Here is a 26,354-nt window from a genome sequence, read left to right on the forward strand (position 1 = left end):
CACCATGCTGGCTTGGATGAAGTGTAACGTTAACTGCTTTTTTCTTAGGAGCATTTTAACTTCTTGAAGGGAGTAAATAATCAAAACAAAGTAGTCTTTTTATAGAATGTTTTGCTCACAACATATACAGCACTGTACTCATAACAGTGAGATTAGCAATATGCCCATCAGTAAAGCAACTGTTAGAAGTGCTGTTAGTTGTATTAACTCAGAGGACTGCTCTACTGACTTGCTGATTTAAAAGTCCCATAAGTACCATCCGTCAGGTCCATCTATATTTTGCAGCAGAAGCTACGTGGTACTGCTGAGTGCCAGTTTCTCTACAACACATGCACAATATTGAAAGGTATTGCAGAAAAAAACAAATGGAAAATGCTGCATTGAGGCGTGTTACATGTAATCAGAGGATTAACAGTCCCTGCCATTTAACATGCAGCATCTTGGAATATTAGCCATCCGGCTGGGAAAATGAGATCCTTCAGCTAAACAATAGGAATTTAACATTTTAAATCATTCATCTTTGTAAAGCAGTGTGCTTGCAGCTATTCATTAAAAGGCTGATGCATTTTGAGCTCTTGGATTTTTGGACCAGCCCTGTTTGGATTAATTATATTGCTTACGGGAATAACTGGTTTTCCAAGTATGTTTCATAATTACTGTCAGCTATGGGCAAAGCATAGCTCCCACGATGCAGTCAGCGTGTACGCCTGCCATCACGCATATTTTTGCATCTTGAGTACACTATAATTAAAAATACTTAGTAATTACTGTATTTGACTTATAACAACAGATTCACAAAGCAGGAATGGGACCATGAGAGATGATATTTTCGGTAGGTGGCATAAATTGGGTTTTTAGGTTGTCCGGGGCCTGATCCTCAGCCGCAATTCCGATGTTGAGTGATTTGTTTTTCTACTGCGCATGCGTCTAGATTGTGTTGGTACAGAGTCGCAGTTGCGATTTCAGGCGCGCGCACAGAGACGCACATTGGAAATGTGCTGGGCGGTCATTGGGAGGTCGCTATTCAGTCACACACAGATGGTCCGTCTCGTGGGCGTTTTGCGGGCGTATCAATGAAGTGTTTGCGTACCTGCGGCCTGATTCAGCAAGGAGCGCTATTCTGCTAGAACGCACGCACCACAGTTGTTAATATTAGCGGTGAAATGCAAATGTTTGCATTCGCATTGCGATCACAGCTTACCATAAGGACGCCCACTTCCCCTTACACACATCCGTATACTTAGGCAACATAGAGAAATAATCGTTAACATCGAGTAACATCGGATACATACGCACAGTTAGGGCAGGTCATACCTCACTCAGGAATTGGTAACTTCAGCGCACGCTATGAGCCCTCAGGCTGCGTATGGCTTTGCAATGGATAACTTATGCACCCCCCTGCAACGCCGTCCCAACGCACTGGCACGCCTGCGTTTGTCCGACCCCCCCCCCCGTCACCACCCACAAACTGCTCTTCCTGTCAATCACTGTGCTCGGGGTCTGCGTAGCCTCTGCAAATGCTAGTTAGCGCTTGCGCACTGCATACGCGTGCGCAGTGCGGAAACATTGGCCAAGTGCGTGCGTTCTCTCCTTTGCGTTCCTTGCTGAATCAGGCCCTTGGACCCTTCATTGCTCACATTGAATTTCCCAGCAGCACATGGAGGTATAGCTGAACCTATTTGCTTTGTCTCACAACAACAATCATCCTTCTGTATAAGAACTACAAATGATTAGTTAAGTAAATACTATCAATTCATTATGTAGACAAAACCAGATAAACAATGATCTGTGCTTTGTCCTGGTGACCTCTAGGTACTTGATGTTATCAGTAATGTAATTCTGTGTCTCTAGGGAAGGTCGCCTGCAATTGTTTTGAAGTCAAAGTTTTAAAATCAGTTTTATGGCTTGTAACAGTCTGGGCTATATAATCTGTATGAGTCTCTCTTTCTGCTCTCGATAACTAAAAGAGTTAATAAATTATAGAGTCTGTCCCTTAAACTATTATGAGTTGTTTTAGTTGATAAATTAAAGTAAACATTTAGTTATAATAGTGGGAATAGTGACAGTCACTTATACAATGCGAAAATAACCATAATTAAATGTGATTTGAAAATCTAGTACAAGTTATTACTGGTTAGTAATGAAAAAGCAATAAAGGGGCCTATTTATCAAAGCTTGGTGAGAGATAAAATTGTGAGAGAAAAAGTATTAACCAATCAGCTCCTAACTGTCATTTTTCAAACACAGCCTTTAAAATGTAAGTTAGAAGCTGATTGGTTGGTGATTTATATCTCACAATTTTATCTCTCATCAAGCTTTGATACATAGGCCCAAAGTCAGATACTATCTGTTTATTGATCGGTATAGTTTTGGCACACAGGACAATCAGATTATTTTGTTCAAGGACATACGTCTCTGTGGCATTGGAGCTTACAATCTAATTACCCTGCACAATCACAATGAGAACATACAAACTTTTTCATAGATACTACACTGGTAAAAAAAAACAAAGCCAAGATGACTTGCATATATCAGTGTTTGGCACTGAAAGAATTGGGCGACAGTATTAAAGTAAAATGTGCGTGTGGCTTTTGGCAGACAATACCTAATAAATAACAATGAATAGAGTATTGTAAGGAGACATATCCTATATATTCTATTGCTGACAGGCTCACTGCTAACCTAACCAGAAATTGTCACCAAAGACAGGAAGTCATTCTCTCATCGTACAGTTCCCGAGGGGAAAGGCAGGTGTTGTATAATCCACTTTCATTTATTTTATGCTTTTTTTCTTTTTTTTTTCTTCTAGTTTTGTTCATGTATATGAAAAAAATCAGAATTAAAATGGCCGGAGTGGAGCATGATACCACGGCTGACAATATCATTGGGGAAAATGGAGACAGCGCAGAAAGAGGGAAAAAGAAAAATGGATTTTATAGAGGACTAAAAAAGGGTGTCATGAAATACATCTCCCCCAGAAAACCCCAAAAACCTGAGGAACAGCCATCAGAGACGGATACAGCGGAGTCAAAGAAAGAGATAACAGGTGCGGAGCTTACCTGTACGGTGCAAGTAAAATGTGTCTCCATAAAGATGGATGACCGGATTATTCATCTGATCCACCTTGTTTCTGTTAGAGCCACAAGCCATTGACGGGTTGGAAACTTGGTTTGTGGACAACTGATTCCAAAATGAATGTATACTAATTTACAAATTACTAACCCAAATACTTCAAGTTTCCCATGTACTGCAAGGCAAAAGGCCTAGTTGTTATCTTTACTGTTTGTTTCCATGGCAGAACATTTTGCCTACTTAGGTAGAGATGTGCGGGTCCGGTTCTCTGAGAACCGACAACAACCAAATTTAGGGGTTCCGAGTCGAAGTTCGGAAACATTTTGGGTGCCAAGTTGAACCGAGTCCTGATTCGGATTTATAAACCGAACTTGGGTTTTGGATCGCAAGCATGTCAAAATTATGTCATTTTAGACGTTTTTTATATTAAAAAAAAATAAAAAAATACAGAACCAAAACACGAAGGAGAATCCAGATCCAAAACCAAAACACGGGGGTCGGCACACATTTCTACTTAGGGGTCAACCCTATTAGCCACGAGGCCCCGATGTAATGAAACTCTGCTGGATGTTAGGGTAGTGAAACATTGTTTATTTTTGATTGCACAAGGCTCCCACGGGACCTTGCAGCTCATTAAGTTTGCCCTTATATCTGGGTGAGTTGGCTAAATCTTGGAAGATGTATCAAATCTTCGAGAGAGATAAATTGAGGAAGTTGCCCATCTGAGATCCGTCAGAATCACCCGTCGATATGCAAAGATGTGAACCTTTTCTAAACCTTTTCTAGATGCGGGCGCACGCGGAACTGCATGTGACAGGTCCATGTACTTCCACTAAAGCGATCTGATAATATACACTTTTTTTCTGTTTTAAATCCCCTTTTACTGAGAGACTAATGGGGTCCATACATCACCAATCAATTGGGGCATTTTTCTATTCTGCCTATGCCTGGGTTGGCTGATCGTCAAAATCCAAAATGTTGGACAATCTCGATTTGCAAATCCTGACTCAAAAATGTCCAGAATCAGCTAATCGGTGATATTTAACATGTTGTATTGGGAAATTGCCTGATAGATGTATGACATTAGGAGGGAGCAGCCAGGTCAGCATAGCAGGGGGGCGTGGCCGGCATAAGGGGCGTGGTCACACATATTATACAGCATTTGTGGGTGGAGCGGGGCGTGGGCATGTGATCACGTCATTTTGGCCCCACCCCCGCTACACATTTCTGAGATTACCGACATTGTGCAGCAGATGGAGGGGTCATGATTATGCGATTCATCGTGAATCACGTCATCGGCCAACCCTGCTGCCGGGGTTTCTGTTGTAAACTGCGGAGGGGGGTGGGTCCGGAGGGGTCGCTGGCTGCTGGGAGGCTTGTCTGCTCCCTGGGGCCGGGAGCAGTACCTGATTTTAGGGAGGCTCCTGGTCGAGTCAGGAAGGTAGGTAAGTATGCATTAGGGGTTTGTGCTAGCGTTTGATTTACTTCTGTCTCTGCAACTAAAATGAAATTTGCGCATATCTCATAGTTATGATTATTCAGTTTCGCCTGATTTACAATGTTTATTTTATTATTTTGATTTCTTTAGCTGCAGATATAACAGACCAGATAGAGAAAAATAAATTTTGGGACGCCAGCCAGAACTTGATCGCCATGGAGCATGGGATATTGAGTTCAGATGAGGACGTTCTTCTGCAGGACAAAATAGATGATCTTAAGACGCTTTACGAAAAGCTGAGTACTGCAGTATTTACGGTGATAAAAGACGCCATCACCGAAACACAAGGGGATCTGTTGCGGCAAGCCATACGGGCCATATTGGAACAAGAGAAAGAAGACTCTATGTACGTCTCAGACTTCGGCTCAGTAAAGGGCAATGGCTCAAGGCCAAAACAGTGGAAGCTAAGGTGGGAAAACGAGGTCAAGATGTCTGTGAGTGAACGAATTGATAACTTGCCGGAGGTTTCACTGAATGAGGCCTCTTCCACGTTGGTACAAACTTTTATTACTCTGGGGAAGACTTTCAAAAAAGATTTAACCCATGTGGTGACACATCTCAAACCGTTTTACCCTGAAGAATTCGATGTCTGCAACACCTACGCCCAGTATTATCATCGATCTATCAGCTCACAAATGGAGGATATTATAACAGAGTTTGAACTTGACGATAAAGATACTTTTTTTCTTCTGTGTTGGGTGCAAAACATATATCCAAAGTGAGTAGACGAATATGTCTTATATTCATATTTAAATTTCATAAGATAGATCGTATTCCTTCTGTTAATTACAAGGTTGTTTAAAGTGGAGTTTAGCGAGTAGTATAAATATTAATTCCGTCCTTCTCATTTGCAGCAGAGAATACATCTCCCATATTATAAACAGATTTATGAGCACTGATTTCACTGTGACAACCACTGGCGTAACTACCATGGGTGCAGGGGGTGCGGCTACTATGGGACTTGGGCCACCTACGGTGCCCGCCGCTCCCCCTACACCTACAGTGCCAGGCCAGCCGCGTTCATGTCCTCCTTCAGCAGTGTGATGCGTTGCGCAGGGAAGGCGCATCTGCCCTCCCAGTCACCTTCCGCCTCTCCTCACTGACTGATACTGGGAGGAGGCGTGGCCATGATCCAGGGATGTCCCAGCAGGCTCTGCTTGGCTCCTCCTAGCATCAGTCAGTGAGGAGAGATGGAACTGACCGGGAGAATAGATGTGCTTGCCCTACGCAGCTCACTGCTGAAGGAGGATGCGACCACGGAGCAGAGCTAAGTCGGGGAGGAGGAAGGGACGAGTGCAGGAAGGGGGGAGGAGGGTGCTGTGGGGGAGGGGGGACCTAGGGGGGGTGCCTGTGAAAATTTTGCTATGGGTCACCCCGAGGTCTAGTTATGCCCCTGGTCACAACCCTCTTCTCCTGCCCACCTCTTTCTGTAATTAACATTGCAGCCTCATCACGGTGTAGAATTATGTACCATTTAAAAAAAAAAAAATGTTATAAAACTGTGGGCCTGAATCAGACCCGTTCGCAAGCAGCCGCTCACTTGTACATAGCCAATGTTATGCATTTGTGCATGCCTATGCATCGCGTGCACGCGGGAAGCGCTCGCTCGCCCAGCAAAGACAGCCCAGTGGAATGAGTGACAGGAGAGGCCGTTTGTGGGTGGTAACAGGGGCAGGACAGTAGTAACAGGGGAGTGGAGGTGCGGACGCAGGCGTGCCTGAGTGTTTCAACGCCATTTCAGAGGTGTGCACAATTATCAGGCAGCGTCATAGTACACGTCACCTGGGAGATTTTTACACAGAACTGCTCACAGTGCTTGCGGTAGGGTACAGTCAACCACAAGCGCTGCGATCTGTTCCGATGGTTCCCGATATATATATGGTTGGATATACTTCCTGGAGATGACGTTCGCTAGTGGGCGGCTAAAGACAGGCTGGTGGGTGTCTGTAAACACAAAGTGATCACTCGCCAAGACATAGTGGGTGCGCTTATGCCTTGCCGTGTGATCGCCTGCCTTGACTTCACTTAGCTGAATTTCCATACGCTGGGAGCGAGCAGCCGCATCTAGCGAATGGGTCTGAATCAGGCCCTGTGTACCTTCATACTAGTTAGCTCTTTGTGTAAACTCAAATTCCTGTGACACCAATCTCATGCTGGGTACACACTGGCTGATATATTGGCCGATCAATTGCCCAGTGTGTACAGACGATATATCTGTGAACGATGTTGTTCACAGACATATCGCATTGGCTGTGCTGCACAGCCAATGGACAAATATGTCTGCAGACATATCTGTCCATCGGCAAGTGTGTACGGGTGGTCTGCAGACATATCTGTCCATCGGTAAGTGTGTACGGGTGGTCTGCAGACATATCTGTCCATCGGCAAGTGTGTACGGGTGGTCTGCAGACATATCTGTCCATCGGCAAGTGTGTACGGGTGGTCTGCAGACATATCTGTCCATCGGCAAGTGTGTACGGGTGGTCTGCAGACATATCTGTCCATCGGCAAGTGTGTACGGGTGGTCTGCAGACATATCTGTCCATCGGCAAGTGTGTACGGGTGGTCTGCAGACATATCTGTCCATCGGCAAGTGTGTACGGGTGGTCTGCAGACATATCTGTCCATCGGCAAGTGTGTACATGTGGTCTGCAGACATATCTGTCCATCGGCAAGTGTGTACGGGTGGTCTGCAGACATATCTGTCCATTGGCAAGTGTGTACGGGTGGTCTGCAGACCGTCCCTACACAGGAAGCGGCAGCCAGGAAAGGGGGCGGACACGCCCCCGGCCAGCAGGACCCAGGACTGCCAGATATTTGATGGTTGATCAGTGTGCGACCATCATCTACAGATATATCTGTCAGGTGTGAACCCACCTTTACAGCCAAACTCCTGAAAGCTAGCTGATTTACTGCATTGATGATGTCAAAGGATGTGACATCATCACACTGAAGCACACTGAGCATGCTCCTGCCAGTACATGGGGTGTTCTCACTCTCATTAATGCTCATAAATAGACATAGATTCCCAGGAGTCTGCAGATACAGTATGTAAAAACTACAATAGAAGACACACAGTAAATGTAAGACATGTTTAGTAATATGATCCTTGTTCATATATACTGTATGACATATGTACATACAGTATAAAGGTTCTGAGTTCTCCTTGACTCCTAGGAGAATAATAGGAAAACTCTCATGGATCCTGCCCACCTCCCCAGTGAAGTGGATGGGAACTTAATAATGCGAAACGCGTTGCCACGACCCCTGAACAAGTCACTTGGACTCGCCTCTGGGATCTCCCAAAGAGAAGGTAACAGGCAAATGTGGTATCAGTGACAGGTGTTCTTAGAATTAAGCAGTTTCTACCATAATTACTTTTACTATGCAAATTTCCAAAAATTGTCTGCTCCAAAGCAGCTTGTAAGTAGCTGTAAAAATGATTGCTACTGTACCACACTTTGATTATTACTGCAATCTGTAAAGCAATGAAATACATAAGCACATTGTATGGTGAAGCAGAACTATAACACGGAGGAGTCTTGTATTTTGTCTTGTATCTATTCCTTGTTATTAAATATGGAACATTTCTGACAGTGCATAATTCTATGAACTATAACAGTGATGAGATATAGATCATGCAGGCATGCTTCGGGGATCTCATGTTTGGTGGTTCAGCTTCAAAAATGTCTCCCTGATCTGTGATTAGGGGGTAGATGTACTAAGTATCTAATAGAAAGATAAAGAACCAACCAATCAGCTCCTTACTGTCATTTTCACACACAGCATGTAAAGTGACAGAAGCTAATTGGTTGGTACTTTATCTCTCTCCAAGACTTAGTACAACTCCCCCTAGGAGACAAATCAGTTAGATCACACAATGGCTTCCTGTAGCCTGGAAAACCAATCCATAAGAAAGAGCCGGGCAACAATCAGTGTTCAGCAATAACACAGCAGAGAGCGCAAGGGTAGAGTAAGTAGTATGCAACAGAGGGGTCACTGCCAGTTCTGTCTGCTCTGACCAACGTTCAGTAATAGATATAATTCCTTTATACAGTAATTCCTACATTAGCAGCCAAGAGAGAGCAGAAGGTCCCCAGAGTGCTTAATGCAGGAAAAGAAAGAAGTATGAAAGTAGAAAGGATCCCTCGGTGCGTCAGTACAACGGCAATAATACATAGAGCTAATAGTATCAACAGACGTCAACTTATAACAGAGATACCATCTCTATGCCCATCTCTATGCCCAGTTATTATGGCCCATATGGCACCTGGCACACCTGTTGGTCATCACTGTTCTACAACCCATTCTGCTTGAGTGATCACTTACCCAGCAGTAACTCCTCTATGTACAGTTTAAGGGATATTATTGACAGTGCCAAATAATCTGCTCTTCTCTGTTACAGCAACATCTTGAAGGACCCAACCTTAGCCGGACACATTGACGAGTCTAAGTTAAAGCGTCTTCTTGCACCACATAAGATAAGACAGTTTGAGGCTAATTATTTGTCTTATTTAAAAGTAAGTAAGATTACACCTCATTGTTAGGCTTTTCATTTGAAAGTTCCACTGTATTTAATCCTTTATGTGTATGAAATGTCCCGTCATTGCCCATCCTACGGTTCTTTGCTTCTACGCATTAGACGCATGCAATAGCGTGAATATCAGCATACTATATCATGTGACTCTGAATCAGGCTCTGTGCCTCTAATTCATAAATGTCCACACTTTGGCCCATTTTCAATTAGCCGCAATAATTTCACCACCGTCGGCGGAATCTACTTTTTGCCTACATTCTGTGTTTTGGCCGCGGAAAGTTATCGGGCGCGCCCCCGCTATTCGCCGTATTCAATTCCAAAAGACGCGAAAACACGTCCTGGCGATACTCAAACAGGCGAAAAGTGCTGTAAAAAATGGGGAAATCAGCCTGACACCCCCCAAAAGATGCACTAACATTGGGGATCAGTATAGAAGTCCCCGATTAGCCCCCCCTGGTGCTATTTGGGGTACTTAAGTGCTTTCTATTGCCTCTATATAGCGTCTTTGTACAAGTGGTGAAGAATAGCATTAAGCAGTTTTTTAAGGTGAAAGTAAGTAGTCCTGTCAAATTTGGGGTACTTGAAAATGGGTGCAAGCATGGTTTAAAATAACTAAAGTGAAGTTTTAAGTGCCGCCAAAAAGGCACCTTCAGCAAACACCTGCATTCAAAAAAACACCTCCCCCATACTTGCACACCTCCCCCCAAAAGTATGCGAAAAGTCTTCGCAATTGTATACGGTGAAAAGTTTCCGCGTGGCGAAATGACGTCATCCGACTTTTCGCCGCTAAGTGAATACGGGCCTTTGTGTGTGAAAACATAAAAGCCTGTCTTATAAATAGAGATGCGCTTTTGGATTTTAAATCAGAATTGGATTGCAAAAATTACGTGATTTTAGCTGTTTTGAAAAACTTTTGATCAATTAAAAAAAAAACAGATTCAAATCCAAAACCAAAACACTTGAGGGTGGTTTTGCAATACCAAAACCAAAACACCAGCGCACATCTCTGCTTATAAACTAGACCACTGTGGTCACAACAGGCCAAGTCTCCGTTTCCTACTGGGAAAATATCTCAATATAAAAAAGAAAAAGTCAAATCGATTTATTACAGCTAAACAGAAAAAATTCATTATTGTTTTTTTATATCATAAATGGACGAAGGATATAAATCAGAATTTGCAACAAACTCTTCTAGAAAACACGCCACTGTCTAATAATACATTTAAATTGTCTTTGGAAGGAATCTGTGGGGACGTTCATGATCAAAAGTTTAGACCTGGAAGTTGAGCGGTGGAAGAGCGGGAACGAACCAGAAATACTGGGTGATTATTATCACTCCGAGCTACACATCGACATCATTCAGGTAAATACTATTTACTTGTAGCGCTACGAGTCAGCTCATGTGATAATATTGTACACAAGCAATATTATTAGTGTGATAAGCCAAAAAAGCCTTCCCCCAAGCTGTGGATGGCGAGGGGCTGTGCTTTAAAGCAACAGGCTGCACAGAGGAGGAGGTGTAATGTGCGGTCTTTAAGTTAAAAGCCCGCACATTACACCTCCTCCTCTGTGCATTGCAGGGGCTGTGCAGCCTAATGCTATAAAGCGCAGCCCCTGACTGTCCGCCGCTCCAGTCCCTGCGCGCCCAGCAACAGGTAAGTTGGAGGGAGGGGGGCGTTGGAACGATTTTATTTTGCCACCTCCAAAATAAAATTGTGCCGACGTCCTTGCCTCTATGTATGGTCATTGGACTCTTCGGTGGCCTCCAAGATCTTAATAATGTATGGAAGGGCGATCTGCCCTGGTCATATCATGGGATTTAACTTCTCTGTGACTTTTCATAACATGATCATTTGCAGTCAGGTAGCCAAACGCACCACAGGTTCCCATTAGGCGCCAGGGTTACATTTGTGATTAATCCTTTACCCTATGTATAAAATAAATAATAATAATGGTCAAATTGCTTCATTTGCAGTGCTACAACGGTGGGATACAGACAGCAGCAGAGATACAGCTGAAAATTGTTCCCTTTCTGGTGCTGGAGTTGGAGGATTTCCTGAAAAGGTAAGGAATGCTGAGTGTATACAATCAGTGGTGAGTGTGTGACTGTGTGACAGCTGGAGTAACACGGGGGCTCTGCTTCTGCTTTCAGCTATTATAGAGCCACTAGTCTCATGGCTTTAAGGAACCGTCAACGTACCCAGTTGAAATGAACTATTTCAATGTGACTGTGCCGTCAGGTGTGTTGTAATGAAAAGCATATGTGAAAAAGAAATATCCTAAAATACTGTATAACCTTAATAGATAAATTACTTGACATTAAAAATCTGATTCTGCGATCTTAGTGGAATATTTATTAACAATGTTTTGCGCTAAGGGCCTGGTTCAGCTTTGGAAATACATAATATATATAAAATATAGCACGGAACTGATCATCTTGGTGACACCATGCTGCACTGCAGGTGGGGCAGATTTAAAACTTGCAGAGAGATTTAGATTCGGGAGGGAGGTGTCCAAATTGACATCTAAAGTGCAGTGTAAAAATAAAGCTGTGCAGTATTTGTGGGCTACATTCAAAAGCAGCCAGTATTTATCCCACATGTAAAATAAAATGTATGTATTTACACCCCTTGCATGGCAACATGGTTTGTCTAGGTTCATAGTTGCTTGCTATATCTTACTCTATTCCCAAAGCTGAATCAGGCCCTAAATCCTCTAAAAACAGCCATTTTCTGAAGATTCCTGCTATATATATGGTTCCTGTATGTAGGAGGGGGGAGACTACATCTACGAATGCAGTACGAATGCTGGGTCCAAGCCAGGAAGCAGGGCCGACTCTAGGGGTGTTCGGCCAGTGCGGTTGAACAGGGACGCTACCTATAGAGGGTGGACCCCTCCCCAACATCCCGATTTCAGTACAGTACTGTCCCGCTGTTCCACCCGCGGGCTGAAGTGGCCCGCGGTTGGTCAAATTGGGAGGTTAGGGATCCCCACCACCGCAGCTGTGCGGCGCTGCCGGACCCCGGAGTCTGAATGGACGCTGCACGCATGCGTGCGGCATCCATTTAGTGATGGGAGAGGGGCTGGGGGAAGCCCAGCTAGTGAGGCTCCCCCCAGCCTGACGTCATTTGGAGGCGTGCTATGCAGAATAACGTCACGTAGGGGGCGTGGCCTATGGTGATTAGGTCACACCCCCATTTTCGGTCGCCCGTGGCTTTGCCGCACGTGATGATGGGGCGCACTGTAAAGTTCTGGCACAGGGGGCTCCAACCCCTGGAGCCGGCCCTGCCAGGAAGTAATGCGATCCCATAAGCAATCACTCTACTTTTTACACTTCATCAGAGTGTCCCTACCTTTGTTTTATGGTACATTGCCCAGATAGATAATCTTATTGCAGTGATATGCAATGCAAACAAATTATCCAGGGTGAAATGTGAATAAAGATAAACACCCTTTTTTAGTGTTGTTGTTCATTTTTAGTTGCGGTTTCACACACAGCTCAGTCTTTAACTTTCCTTATGCTTCGAGATCATGACAAATTTTTTTGAAAACCATCGACCAGTTACGTGACTTTTGGTATTGCATCCGACTCAGAATAAGCCCCAATCTCAGCCTTTAGCTGTCTTTTGAATGGTAGACCAAGCAAAGTTCTGATTGGTTGCTATGACTTTGGCGCTGCTTTCAGCAATCTTACTAAATAACTGTCAGTCTGCGGGGGAGGGATTTGGTGGAACCAGTGTGATCTTGGCACAGGTTTTTTTTTTCCAAATAAATTGTAATTATATAATAAATTGTATTATATTGTAATTGAATCAGAGGCTGTGAATTTTACATTGTTTTATATCACATCTTGAAAACAAAGATCGTACTCGTCGAGTGCGATATCGCCGCATACACAAATCGTGATGTGTGTATGAGGCTTAAGTGTCAAAAACTGATTTTATAAGATAAACTATGACCTTGAGAATCAGGTACCACGGTAATTGCTATTGTAGTTCGACAATACAATATTCTGTATCTTTTTCAGATATAAGAGGCTGTTTGGGGAGTACTTAGAGAAAAACAAAACTCAGGCTTTCTACAGAGCTATCTGTATCACCAACATCAACTGCTGCCTACACTTCAGGTACAAATAGGAGTCATGTCCTCTGAGATATCCGGTGTGAGACTGTGTTGGGGAGTAACATTCATGCTTCATAAATTAGTCATTCATTACTTCTGTAATATATTATGGATAATTGAAATAAATCTATCTATCTATCTATCTATCTATCTATCTATCTATCTATCTATCTATCTATCTATCTATCTATCTATCTATCTAGATAGATAGATAGATAGATAGATAGACAGATAGATATGACTCATATCTATCTGTCTATCTATCTATCTATCTATCTATCTATCTATCTATCTATCTATCTATCTATCTATCTATCTATCTGTCTGTCTGTCTGTCTGTCTGTCTGTCTGTCTCATATCTATCTGTCTGTGCTTAAATATCGAGCACTTTTCAATATACATACTGTACTAAATATTGTGCTTGAAGTCTGCTTGGGGTATTCTGTAAAAGATCATATTATATATGTAATGGCTGAAAACAGAGCAAAATATCTTTCATGTACACGTGTCGACATACTGTACATCTTATCTCCGTGTGCTACAAGTCACGTTAAATATAACGCAGTAGCGCCGTGCGACGGGGTAGCGCTAAGTGTCTTTCCTTGCAACTTTTTACCTTCAAATGAGTCTTCTTCGCAAAGTGATGCGAAATGCTATGTTACATTGTCAGCGGCTGTGACACTGTAACGTAGCGTTTAGCATGCAGATACACCCACGGTCGCACACAGATTATAGGCATGCTGCCGCATATCATTTAAATCAGCAGAAGCTGCTTGTGCGTCCACATTTGAAGGTAAAAAGTCGCACGAAAAGACGCTCGGCACTACCTAGTCACGCCAAGGTATAACGGAACTAGAACGGCGGTTCAACACGCCAGGAAGTAAGATGTATGTGGACACATCTGTAACTACAATATTTACAGTTTAGATACAATGTATCGTGAAGCTACTATAGTACAGGTTACCTACAATATATATCATGATGATGCTACAGTAATTACAGATTACATATAATGTGTTGTGATGATACTACAGTAATTGCATACAATGATACACTTGTCACCCACTCATGATGCAAAAAATAAATACATTTCACTGCGTTGATATACCGGAATCTAATCACACTTAATTAAAGTTAGTGCAAAAATATATTAAAATATTTATTCAGATTAAATTAATAATGACATAAAAACAATCATATAACACATACAGAAAAAGGAAAAATAAATAAATAGGGAGATTAGCAAATAAAAATATATAAAAATAGTACAAATTCCAATTAGCATATATACCCATACATAGGACCTCATTCAGAGTCGATCGCTTGCTGCAAGCGATCGCTCTGAATGAGGGCGGCCACTTACTTTTTTAAGTACCACCTTCTGGTCGATCGCTAGCCTGTGGGTTACCACCCACAGCTCTAGCGACCGACCAGGGTGATGGTCGCGATGGTCTTCACCATCGCGACCATCGGGGCTTACGACCAGACCCTAAGGTTGGGTGTGGGCTCTCGTAAGCCCCAGGGAACTTCCTGCTGAGGTCACCCCCAAACGTCAAGCGTTCCGACTGGAACGCCTCCGTTTGGCCGGGCACCGCCCCTGGACCGCCCAGCAAACGGGGCGAGCTGTCACTCAACATCGACAGCCCGCTCCGTCTGCTACGAGACCCCTAGCGACGGAGCGCCCGTCGCTAGCCGGGTCTCGCGCATGCGCACGATGGAGCCGGCTCCGTCGTGCGCATGCTCTGTGGGGACCATCGACCCGGTTGCGAGCGCATCGGCACTTGCGACCGGGTCTGAATGAGACCCATAGACTTCCTCATGAATCAATTGGTGTATTAACTCAGAGCTGATCAGGCTCTGGCTAAAAGTAAACAATGTATCTCATGAATTAGTTCCAAGTACAACTGTTATCCTTTAGTCATCAGTAATAATGTAGCAGTCTCACAATCGATACAAAAATATATTTAAAAAAGTGTAACTGGTACTTGGTCTCTCAGTCAAAAAAAGAGCATATACTCTTTCTAGGGATTCTTAGAAACATGTATCCAAGCTCAATTTGGAAATAGTCCCAGTGATCATGTATTATGGTGCATACACACGGTCAGATTTTCTGTCAGATCTGAATGATAACGATTTTAAAAATCGTTTAATCATTCATATCTGATAGAAAATCTGACATGTGAGCCTGCAACGATGACCGATGCGCGTTCCGATGGTCAGATAATGATATCTGACATCTGATGTGTTTGCATTTAGATTTGGATGATTCCATTCATTTTAATACAGTCTGAAATCGTTCAATCGTTCATCTGACATATCTGACCGTGTGTATGCACCATTACATATGTTTAGACATATCTTTACACCTCTATTTTGGTCCCGCCTATAAACGGAGCTCATAATGGGCCTAATTCAGCTGTGCATGCAGTACTTATGTTTGAGCAGTTGAGCGATTATTTGCTATGTGCATGCGTGAACCAATGCGTTGCATGGCGTAGATATTTACATACGACTTGAGATGGTATCTGCGATCCATGGGCGTTTAAGAGTCGAGACTGGGAGGTAACGACATTTGCATATTTTCTCACTTGCAAATCTGTGAGAAATCACAGCTGCGCATAAACTGCGCATACCTCCGTGTGAGGCCCAATGTCACCAATTTTGTATGACAGCAGCCTATAAACGTGGACCCAGAGTACCACGAATATCATCTAGCGACAGTGTTGTCAGTTGTCACTAATGATTTCTTCAGATGTACTCTTACACATACTGTCTCAGCATGCCAGATGGCAGCCCCCACTATATGGAGCTAACAGGAATGCGAATACATTCCCTTGTGCTATATTTACTAAATTCTTATCTTATTGTTTTACAGGGAATTTATTACACACAAAGACTCAAAGCTTGAGACCCGAGTACAGGCGGCCATGCTGTCCATCATTGCCGAGTTGGAGGAACTTATTTATGATGCACTATGTCAGGATCTGTTTGTGGAGCTGAAGGTAACGTGAGGGAGCAGCACAGGGTTATGTGCTAACAGTAAATCCGGGATTATGACTGTGGGGATGATTTACGGTTCTGTTATGCACTAAGGATTTCTATCTGTCTAGTCTTATTTCCGGAAGATGTCCCAAGGAAATGGTCTGTGCAGCCACCAAGCCATGACAGACATCATAAGAGTCACAGACAAATATTTGTCACCGTTCAAGACGCTCTGTACCCCATGCTACAAGGTAAAACATCGTTTATTCTTCAATTTCTGATTAATGAGTTCAGATGTTATTCCTCCAAGAAAATACATTGGGCCTAATTCTGAATTGCACAAGTCCGAATGGTGTTGCCGTTCAAGATTGTTTTGGCAAACGGCGCAAGCTTTGTGGCGTACATATGCAACTTTGGTCATTATGAGTCGAATCAAGCGACTCTCACTGATGGCTGAATTGGCATTTTTGTGTGGTAACTGGGCAACAGTTAGGAGAGGCTTCTCCCGGGTGCGTTGTGGGCATGTAGACCGAGGAGCAAACTATTCTGAGTTGTGCGCATTCAGCGAGCACGCCATTTACAGTCGCATCTTCTTTACCGAGCGTGGGGCAGGTGTGGGTGCTGTTACTACAGGTGGTGGCTGCTCTTATGGCCAGGCTGCTGTGGGTGGAGCTGTCACATATATGTGAAATTCAAAAAACAAGCATATATTCCCATAGAACTTCTGGGCATCGATGGCATCAAGATTTTTGAACATGATAAGGGCCTTATTCATAAAGAGGAGCAGGCAATGCAGATGTTGATGGAGTTGAGCGATTTTGTTTTTTGCTACTTTGTATGCATGAAAAACCCTAAAACTCCCAACGGCGCCTGCGTTCCACAGAGTGTATGCCTAAAGGCGCTGCTGTGATTGAGACACACAGGGTTTAGTAGCATACCCCATATGTACTAAGCACAGGAATGCGAGGCATTCTGGGGCTTCGTCCCGATGGGTAACGCCATCTTCAGGTGGCGTTAACCAATAGAAGTCTATGAGCTTCTTTTTGGTAAGCCCAACCTGAGAAGGATCCAATCGTATCTCTCCCATCACCCCCTGCGGCTCACGGCCTTCTGCGCATTACTGATTTCGTTTAACTTTTTCAATGGATATCAGATGTAGAAAGAAGAAGCAGACAAGGTAGATTAGTTTTAAACTTCGGGGTAAACACACAGTTGGCAAAACTGCCAGAGGAAGGATTTCCCAATGAGACCTTGAACAGTGTCCTGTTATGTCCTAATCAAACTTTCATTTGCATAAGGGTCACTTGCTGCCAGCAGGAAAAGGAGGAAATAGATATAAATATAACTAAATAACTACAATCCATTATCCAAGTGAGGTGAATGTCAGGGCTATGGGCAACGTGTTCACCAAAATACTGTTTGGGTAGATGGCACTGCAGTGTGCAGTGCCAGGTGTGCCCAGCAGATGGCAATAACATACATAGGTGTACTTGAAATGTTTATTTCAGACCAGTGCTTTCCATTTTATTCCGATGAAATTTCTGTTATGTTCATGTGCTTGTGGGACAAATTTTATGTTAAAAGGAAAAGGCACACCTGGATTACAGGCCACCAGTTCCACAGACCTTGATGAGACTATTGTAGAAAGTTGTACTAAGTTATAGACTATTTTACAGCTCTCTGAAAATCCTGCACCCACTCTGCGCTTAGCCAGGACTACACTCTGCCCTACTCCTCCCGTTAGTCCGGGCACATTTCTGCACCTCTGCAAATGCCACCAACTTGATCTGTCAATCTATGCGGTAGCATTAAAGATGATAATGAATTGTTCCTTCACAGTTTTATTGATATGACCTATTGGTGTAGAACCTCGGTGATTACAATAGATGTGAAATGGAGGTTAGTCAATTCATGGGGTCCTTAACCAAACTTGCAGGTTTATTTGGTAACAGACACAGTGGTGAGTGCTGTACACAGGGGTGCCAGTATCAGCGGTAATGCAGGTAATATACAGCGGTAATCGGTCTCACCTCTTAGTAGCTAAGCACTACACAGGTACTAGGACCATTTTACCCATCATTGTATTTCTGCAATGAACTAGAAAAAGTTTCAAATTGTTTTCCGGTTTTGTTTTTTAAGGATATGATCAGCAAAATTCATAAACACCTGGTTAAGGAATACCTGACGCGGCTCCTGAAGAAGAAAGTCAGCCACAAGAACGCAACCCAGCTCCAAACGCTGGCCAATCAGATCAGCGAGAATGCCAAACTCATTGATGAGTTCTTTGCTTTTCACGTAAGCAACAAAATGCATCGCAAACTGTATCTGGGCTGGACGGACAGTTTATAAACGTTTGAGAAAATTGTATCTAGACAATATTGGGATGATGCGGAGCTCAACGCAAGCCGGCTGTAATTGCTTCCCGCGTTGCGTATGTTAAACTAAATGAGTATATTCAGAGTTGTACCAGGTTACCCCAGCCGTACGCTTGGTTCCAATCGGTGGAGGCTCCATCGGTTGGGTCTACAGCACAGTCCAAAATTCAATTAGGGGAGCTAAACCAACTGCCACCCCAACAGCTGACAAACATCGCCGTCCTGGACTCGCTGGCAGTTGGTGCAGCTCCCTTATTTGAATTTTAGACTGAGCCTCAGCCCCCACCTCTGGAGCCGCATGCGAAGAATGAAGACACGTGAAATGTACAACTCTGCATCAGTCCCTAAAGAACAGCTGGGAGAGAGTGCACTTCAGATGAGAGCAGATTTATTACCTTATGCTAATGCAAGGATCTGTACCAGTGGCGGATTTTACCTACGGGCAGCAGCTACCCCCATTAGAATCCGCCAGCCCCCAATGTCCACTCTAAAGTCTAAACAGCACTCCCATTGGTTATTATAGCAGAAGCAATGCCTGTTTGGGTCCTGTAGATGGACCTTATTACAATGCTTTGGAAGTGTTGTCCTTGTGTCAGCCTTCCTACAGTCCATACAGATCCACAAATCATTCCTTCCATCCTCCTGAGCAAGCTTTGGCTGTTTGTTTAAGAAATTCCAAAGACTTTTGTTGATACAGAGTGTGAATGTGGCTGCCCCCTAAGGAAAGCTGAGACATCTTAAACACGCCGGTCAGTACTCTGCAGTTTCATGGAGGCTTCATACAAAAAAAAGCAACAGATTATTTTACTTGATGAAAAGTAGGAATGCAACTACTGACTACTTACATTCCTCAAGTTCCAGTTACTAGTACAAACAACGATAAGGGTTGGTATGTATTACCTTCTTATTATATATTATTATTTTATAGAACTCAGAGGAGGACTGGCTGAAACCTGCAGTGCTGACGGTGGCGGAAATTGTACGGCTTCAGGACTTGAGCGCAATCCAGCTGGAAGTAGCGACGCTGGTCCAAGCATACCCAGATATACGGTGAGAATACTAGATCTCGGTCCTCTCACGCATTGTATTGTATTAGGAACCTCGTTCAGGGGTGGACGCAAATGTCGCGACAATATGCAAAAGTCACAGGCGGCGTCTTGTGTAAAAAGATGTCCACTGTCGGCTATTGATATCTGCTGGATGCTTTTGAAGGTGCAGCATCGGATTAACATCGGGACCAATCGGTCACAGCATCGGACATCTGAGTAATCCTCAGGTTACCGTACTTGTGATGTCTGGCAAAACTACGGTGCTGGGGCCAGGGAATCTGCACCCAAGGACACAGCCACTGATATCGGCATGCCCCCAAAACAGAGATGACATACCCCCATTTTCCGGAACGCTCCCTGTCTCCCCAGTGTCCAGAGCACTCTGACTGGTGTAGCAGTAACATCGCAGTACATGCGCATTGCAACCCAGAGCATGAGCAGCTCCAAAACCATCGGTCATTTGCAACAGAGGGCCTGATTCAGACCCGATTGCAAGCGGGTTGATGGTGGCCCAGTGATGTCAGTGAGAGAGCTTCTGGCTCTATTAGAGCCAGAAGCTCTCTGGGGCTTGCGGCCATGAGACCCTACCACAAGGGTCTTGTCGCAAGCCCGATGGTCGCAATGGTCTTGACCATCGCGACCATCATCCTGGCCGCTCGCAATACCTATGTGTGATCACGCACAGCTATGCGAGCGGCCAGGAGGCCGCAATTAAAAAACCCGCGCCTGCCCTGATTCAGAGCGAGCGCTCGCTTTTTGCGAGCGCCTCTGAATCAGGCCCACAGTCAGGATTGCAGAATCAGGCCCTCAATCGACGCCTTTTGATTATCCGAGGTGTCGCCAATGTTAAAGTGGGTGAAGATGATATGTAGCCATTCAGATCTAAGGAATGTTAAATTCGGCAATCCTGCGGGAGGGGAATGACCTGGGCAACTGTGTGTTCTTGCTCTCCTAACGCCAACCTGAGAGAGCTTCTGCAGAACAGGCGGGAGTGCGAATGAATATACCGTGGCCCCTTTGATATGTAGGCTGACGTAATACGGAGTCATTGAACACACCCGTTATGGCTCTTTACCCCTTGATAGATAGCGGATGGTGTCACCATTGTATATTGTTTTTCAAAGACTAAAAATTAAATTTACCTTTAAGAAAAAAAAAGAAAAGAAAAATAAAACCCCAGACAAATATTCTGTTAAACAAAACCCGCGTTCAAGAAACTCACAAATTTGGGGGCGTTCTCCTGGACTGTAGGCAGAGTATAACACCCTCCCAGATTGCATCACCATGGCCACATCCGCTGCTGTATGACGGCAGGAACCCTGGTACTGCACAGTGGGGCTCTGGGCTAAGATGGTGGGAATGGCATCACCCCGTCCACTGCACTTGCCGCTTAGATCTGCCCAAGTACTGTATGCTTTATTTTCATTTTGGATAAAACAGAAAAAAGTGACCAAAAAATACAATACAGTAGTGGCACATTTACTAACTCAGAGCTTAGATGCGAGTAAGTGATACTGTGCTACAGCCAATACTGAGAATTGCAATCAGAACAGGAGAACTCTTACACTTAGAGGCCTGATTAAGAGTTGCACGCTAGTCTGATGCACATGAGGTCACATTGCACGCTCGGATATATATGCGTACCTTCGCCTATATCCAGAGATGTCTGCACCTAGAGTATCCGGCCGCACAACCCCTATGCATCAGTTTGTGAAAGTAGCCACCCTTACTATCAGCGCATATTTGTCAGGGACGTGCAGTCAGGGTTGGCACTCCAGAGATTTGATATAAAAATGACTAGAATAATACAAAGAAGATATTTATAACTTATAAACAACTTCTTTGGTTATTGTAATCATTTTTATAGTTAACACTCACCAGCTTTGTGGAGCTCCCTGGGACTGCAGGGAGATGAGAGATGAGGTTGGAACAGTCAGACACTGCTTTCAGAGCTGGGGGGGGTGGGTGTTCACGGGCAGTAAGCTGCACAGAGAGAGAGCTAATAGAGGCATGCCTCTGAGTATGGGGGTGTGCCTTGAGCACTGATGGACACCTTGAAAGTGTCATGTGACCAGGAAGTGCACTGCAGTGAGTAGAGATTGGATCTCAGTCAGCAGCAGCAAGAGAAGACACAGTGATACAGGTAGGAGAATCAATGGACACTGAAGCTTAGTCTAGTGAGGGGAGAGTTACAGTGAGTAGGGGGTGAGACAGGCTCCCAGCACTCAGACCCGTCTCCATGTGTGCCTCCCCAGCCATTGACCTCACATCACGTCCCAGCTCTGTACTTGGTGCAAGAGATCAGACTAAAACCAGATGGATTTGTGCATATGCTCATCTCGGAATAGCCCACAATTCCCACTGCCTGCCCACAACAGGACCCCATAACACTTAGCCTGTGTGTGAACGTCCGTTGCCAACCAGTGACACTCTCTCTTCCACGCGTGGGGACGCGACTGAGGTGCTTACGACTCCTAATGGCCCTTAGTTGCTCAGAGTTGTATGTGCTTGGCTGGGACACAAAACGGACTTGTAAGTCTGAGTCCGACCCTCACTGTGCAGTTGGAAAAATATGAACATAAGAAAATGTCAATTAGAAAATATCGGAACCACCTCTGTAAAGAAAACCTTCTAAAATATCGGTCACATAAGGCAAAACGTTGGGCGTATCTAACTCACAAAGATACCATTTCACTAAGTGATACAGATTCCGCAGATTCTGCAGAAACCACCGGGACTTCTCCCAACAAAATCATTCCAGATGGCAAAGGAATGACACAAATCAGAGTCCGCTTTCCGGGAAAATCTAGTCTTTCTTGGAAGTGAAGCGTAAGCCTTAATTGTCCCCCCGTCAAATTGCCAGATGAAACACTTGTCTGGATTTTGTATCCTCTACACAGACCCCTCATTTCCTTATTCTTGGCACAGTTTATTTAAACCAAGTGCTCAAGACATGTGCAGAAATAGACTCCACCAATGCAAATAAATTAGCCGTCAGTTATGTTAGTTTTTTTAGTTTTTTTTTAATTAGAATTGTAGCTTTTAGCTGTAGTACTTGTATTCCTGCAATTCTGGCACATTGCGATTACTTACAAGACTTGTCAGTGACAATACAATTGCAGGGACTAATAAATGTTGACTGAACTGGGGGTCTGAGTCAGGTTGGTTCGCAAGGCTGCGTTCGCACGCACCCGGGCGATGTTTGCATTATACGCATGCATCGCAGTGCGCGTACCAGGCAGTGCGATCTGGAATGCGATTGCAGCCAGTGCGCTGACCCATCACTCAATGATTGACAGGAAGCGCCGTTTGTGGGTTGTGCCCGGGGTGTGGTGGTGTGAACGCAGGCGTGTCAGTGCGTTCGAACGCCATTGCAGGGGCGTGCATAAATTATTCACAGTGAACCCATACGCAGCCTGAGTACTCACTGCATGCAGGACGTTTAGCTACTTCTGCGGCAAGGTCATGTCAGCCACAAGTGTGCGTGCAGCTCCGATGTTAGTCGATGTTACCGATGATTTCACATACTTGCACATTAGTACGGATGTGAGAAGTAGGTAAGGGGCGGCATTATGTAGTGCTGGGCATCTGCATCTTGTGCTGGGATGGCAGTGCGAATGCATTCATTAGGATATTTTCGTAGCGGCCGGTTGCGTGGGAACGCAGCATTGTGATCCAACCTGAACCAGGCCCTGAAACCACAAAAAGCTGCTGCAAGTTATTACATATTTTTCTTAAAGAACATTCCCAGTTTTCTATATCAGATTATTCCTAGGAGCGTCCTGACTGTTGTTTAATATCATGCCCTCCAGCCGATTTGCTCTTAGCGACCATGCTAATATTTACTACTCAGACAATTGCTTTGTAATGCATTGATCCATTTCAAGTTATTAATAATATTGTCCTTCCAAAATTAATATTATGGCCCGTAGTGTCGCTGTAACACCTCTTTTACACTGGCCAAATAACCCGGGTTATTGCCGTGGCAACCCGGGTCACTCGTTAGTGGAAAAGGAGCCAGGGTTGGATTCCTGGGTCAAGTGACCCGGCAATCCAATCTGGGTTGAACACGGGAATCAGGGCCGGCTCGAGGCATGTTCGACCAGTGCGGTCGAACAGGAGCTCCACCCTATAGAGGGCGCACCCCTCCCAGCCATTCCCGAAGTGTCCCGTGGCGATGCCAGCCCTAGGGAACAAAAATGGATGCCACGCGCATGATTGCGACATACATTCAGTGCAGGGAGAGAGAGCGGGGGGCAGCCCAGCTACTGACATAGTGCTGGGCTTGCCCCCAGCCTGACGTTAATGGGAGGTGTGCCATACAGGCACGTCCCCAAATAGCGTCATTTAGGGGGCATGGTCTATGGTAATTAGGCCACTCCTCCTTTTCGGTTGCACGTGAGATTTGGGCCGTCTGGGTCCCTCGCCGCACAGGATGCGGCTCCTGGTGGGGCAGGCCCTGACGGGAATTACTTGTGTGACCGACCTGGGTCCAGTTAACACCCTATGGTGATCCGGCTCACTGTGCAATAACCTAGGTGTAAATGGGTTTCAAGCCGCTGTGACGTGGCTTAAAACCTGTGTTCAGTGACCTTGGCTGGATCTGAGAATTTTATGTAAAAGTGGTATCATAGAGATCAAGCTGCCTGCCATATATTTTATCAGTGACATCTGCAGGTTGTAAAAAAAAGTACTGTATTCCAATAAAAATAAATTAGGAAGGGCAAAAATACAAATATATTTTCAAAAAAGGGTATGTGTTTTTGCAAATAATATACAATTTTATATTGCACAACGCCTAAAAATCTTGTGAAGACATGACTAACCAGGTTTCTTCTATCCACAGGAATAAGCAAGTTGAAGCCATTTTGTATATAAAGGGGAACCTTACACGGCAGGAAACAAAATCTATCATGAAGATAGTGGACAGCATTGAGCGGATCATTTCTGACAAACCCAGGCTGTTCGAGCTAATAAAAAACCCGTAACGCACCCAAGAACAATAACATTTATACCTGTTCATGATATTTATTGAAAAGGATCCAGTTTACATAAGATGCTGTGCAAGGGTCCACATCCTCGCCTGTTTTCACGTTATTTATGGTCAACATTTCAAAATATGGGACACCACAGAGTCCACCGATGGGACACAAACCTCAGTACAATTACCTTTCCATTACTGCTCTTATTGCACTTCGGCTACAAACTGTGCTTGATAATAAACTGCTTCCGAATAATAAATGGGCCCCTCAAGCTACACTTCCTAAAGGGGCCCTTTGTACAGGAGTCTGCTGCCTGACAATGGTGCGAACAATTGAGGAACTTTGCAGGAAGTCACATAACTTTGACTATTTGTGTACTGTATTTTATTGCTGTTATTTTATTTTTTATACTCCAGACATAAAAGAATGTAAGTAGTATTGTGTTTTGCCATAGTATAAGGAAGTCTCCTTTATGGATTTAGCAAATGAAGAAGAGATAACCTTGATGAATGAGGCAAGCCTTCTTCTTTACAGACTCCCTCTATGTGCTCTCTGTTAATTCTTCTCCGAGAAAGAGAAGGTGGGGGGGTGCCCAAACCATCCGAAGGGGTGTGGCTGGGCCTCCTTGGTGGACCATGGCCCCCAGACCAGGGTACTTTGCAACCCCCACACTCTCAGCCCAGCATCCATATTCACTAAGCAGTAGTCAGGTATGAACTAGAGCATGTTGGACAATTAAATCAGATGCATTCTCTCATATGCCATTAATGGGACACAAAGGAGATTTTATAATCACTGCATGAAATCTACAGTATTAAACTGGTCACACACCGGATGCCCAAGATGACAGCAGCCCCAAAGCGGCGATACGGAGCCAACTTCCATTTACCAACATGCCGGATTATGACCCGATCAATTTTGTTCTACTGTTATGCATCAGGGTAATTGTCCAGTCATACGTAATGCATTATTGGGGCAATGAGCTGCAGTATGGCAGAGTATGACCAGCATCATATAGGTAATGTAAGCAATAATTCTAAAGGTTTATTAACAGGGGTAATAGAAATAATACACACTTGCTAAATTTATTATGCTCAGACGCATATCAGAATTTGTTTTCTTTATGTTTTATATTTTGTATGTTATCTTTGTTTGTGTTATATTTTGTGTTATCTTTGTGTTAGATTTTGTGTGTTATCTTTGTTTGTGTTATATTTTGTGTGTTATCTGTGTTAGATTTTGTGTGTTTTGTTTGTGTTATATTTTGTGTGTTATCTGTGTTAGATTTTGTGTGTTTTGTTTGTGTTATATTTTTAAATATGTTTATTTGAAAGCAAATGGCTGAGTTATAATTAGCCAGCTTAACTTGGGACGGACTGATGCAAATGATGGCAAAAAATGTTGTACAGTTACAGTATGGTTTCTTATTTTGCACATAAATCTTCAATTTTTTTTCAAAAATTGTGTCTGGCGTGATTTAAAAAAAAAAAACATTTACTTGATGCTTTAACAATGAGGCAAGCGGCTACAGACTTGAATTTGTTTTTAAATTAAGCATGCACGTATTTTTTTTTTCTTAAAAGTGGCTTCCAGTTGTACAGTAAAGGCCTTTCATTCACTAACTGATAGCAGCCTTTCCTTTAACTTTTACATAACTTTATTTTTGAAGCTGCGTTTCATGCTTTAAGCAATGCCGTTATACCATAAGGTAAGTCAACTTTAACTGCCTTTGGATAT

General features: G+C 43.9%; 1 protein-coding gene across 1 annotated transcript in view; it reads left to right on the forward strand.

The window, feature by feature from the left end:
• The window catches only part of LOC148442074 (tumor necrosis factor alpha-induced protein 2-like), a 28,177-nt gene extending 2,217 nt beyond the window's left edge, over positions 1-25,960 (forward strand). The window contains exons 2-12 of the mRNA XM_088464281.1: positions 2,810-3,046; positions 4,661-5,288; positions 8,976-9,090; positions 10,348-10,470; positions 11,083-11,171; positions 13,135-13,233; positions 16,105-16,231; positions 16,340-16,462; positions 18,351-18,506; positions 19,515-19,636; positions 24,482-25,960. Coding sequence (XP_088320407.1) covers positions 2,818-3,046; positions 4,661-5,288; positions 8,976-9,090; positions 10,348-10,470; positions 11,083-11,171; positions 13,135-13,233; positions 16,105-16,231; positions 16,340-16,462; positions 18,351-18,506; positions 19,515-19,636; positions 24,482-24,623 — 1,953 coding nt within the window. The 5' untranslated portion in view covers positions 2,810-2,817 and the 3' untranslated portion in view covers positions 24,624-25,960. The remainder of the gene's footprint in view (positions 1-2,809; positions 3,047-4,660; positions 5,289-8,975; positions 9,091-10,347; positions 10,471-11,082; positions 11,172-13,134; positions 13,234-16,104; positions 16,232-16,339; positions 16,463-18,350; positions 18,507-19,514; positions 19,637-24,481) is intronic.
• Positions 25,961-26,354: the final 394 nt, after the last annotated feature.

Source organism: Taudactylus pleione, unplaced genomic scaffold, assembly GCF_031769625.1.
Source record: "Taudactylus pleione unplaced genomic scaffold, aTauple2 ptg001628l, whole genome shotgun sequence".
Classification (NCBI taxonomy): domain Eukaryota; kingdom Metazoa; phylum Chordata; class Amphibia; order Anura; family Myobatrachidae; genus Taudactylus; species Taudactylus pleione.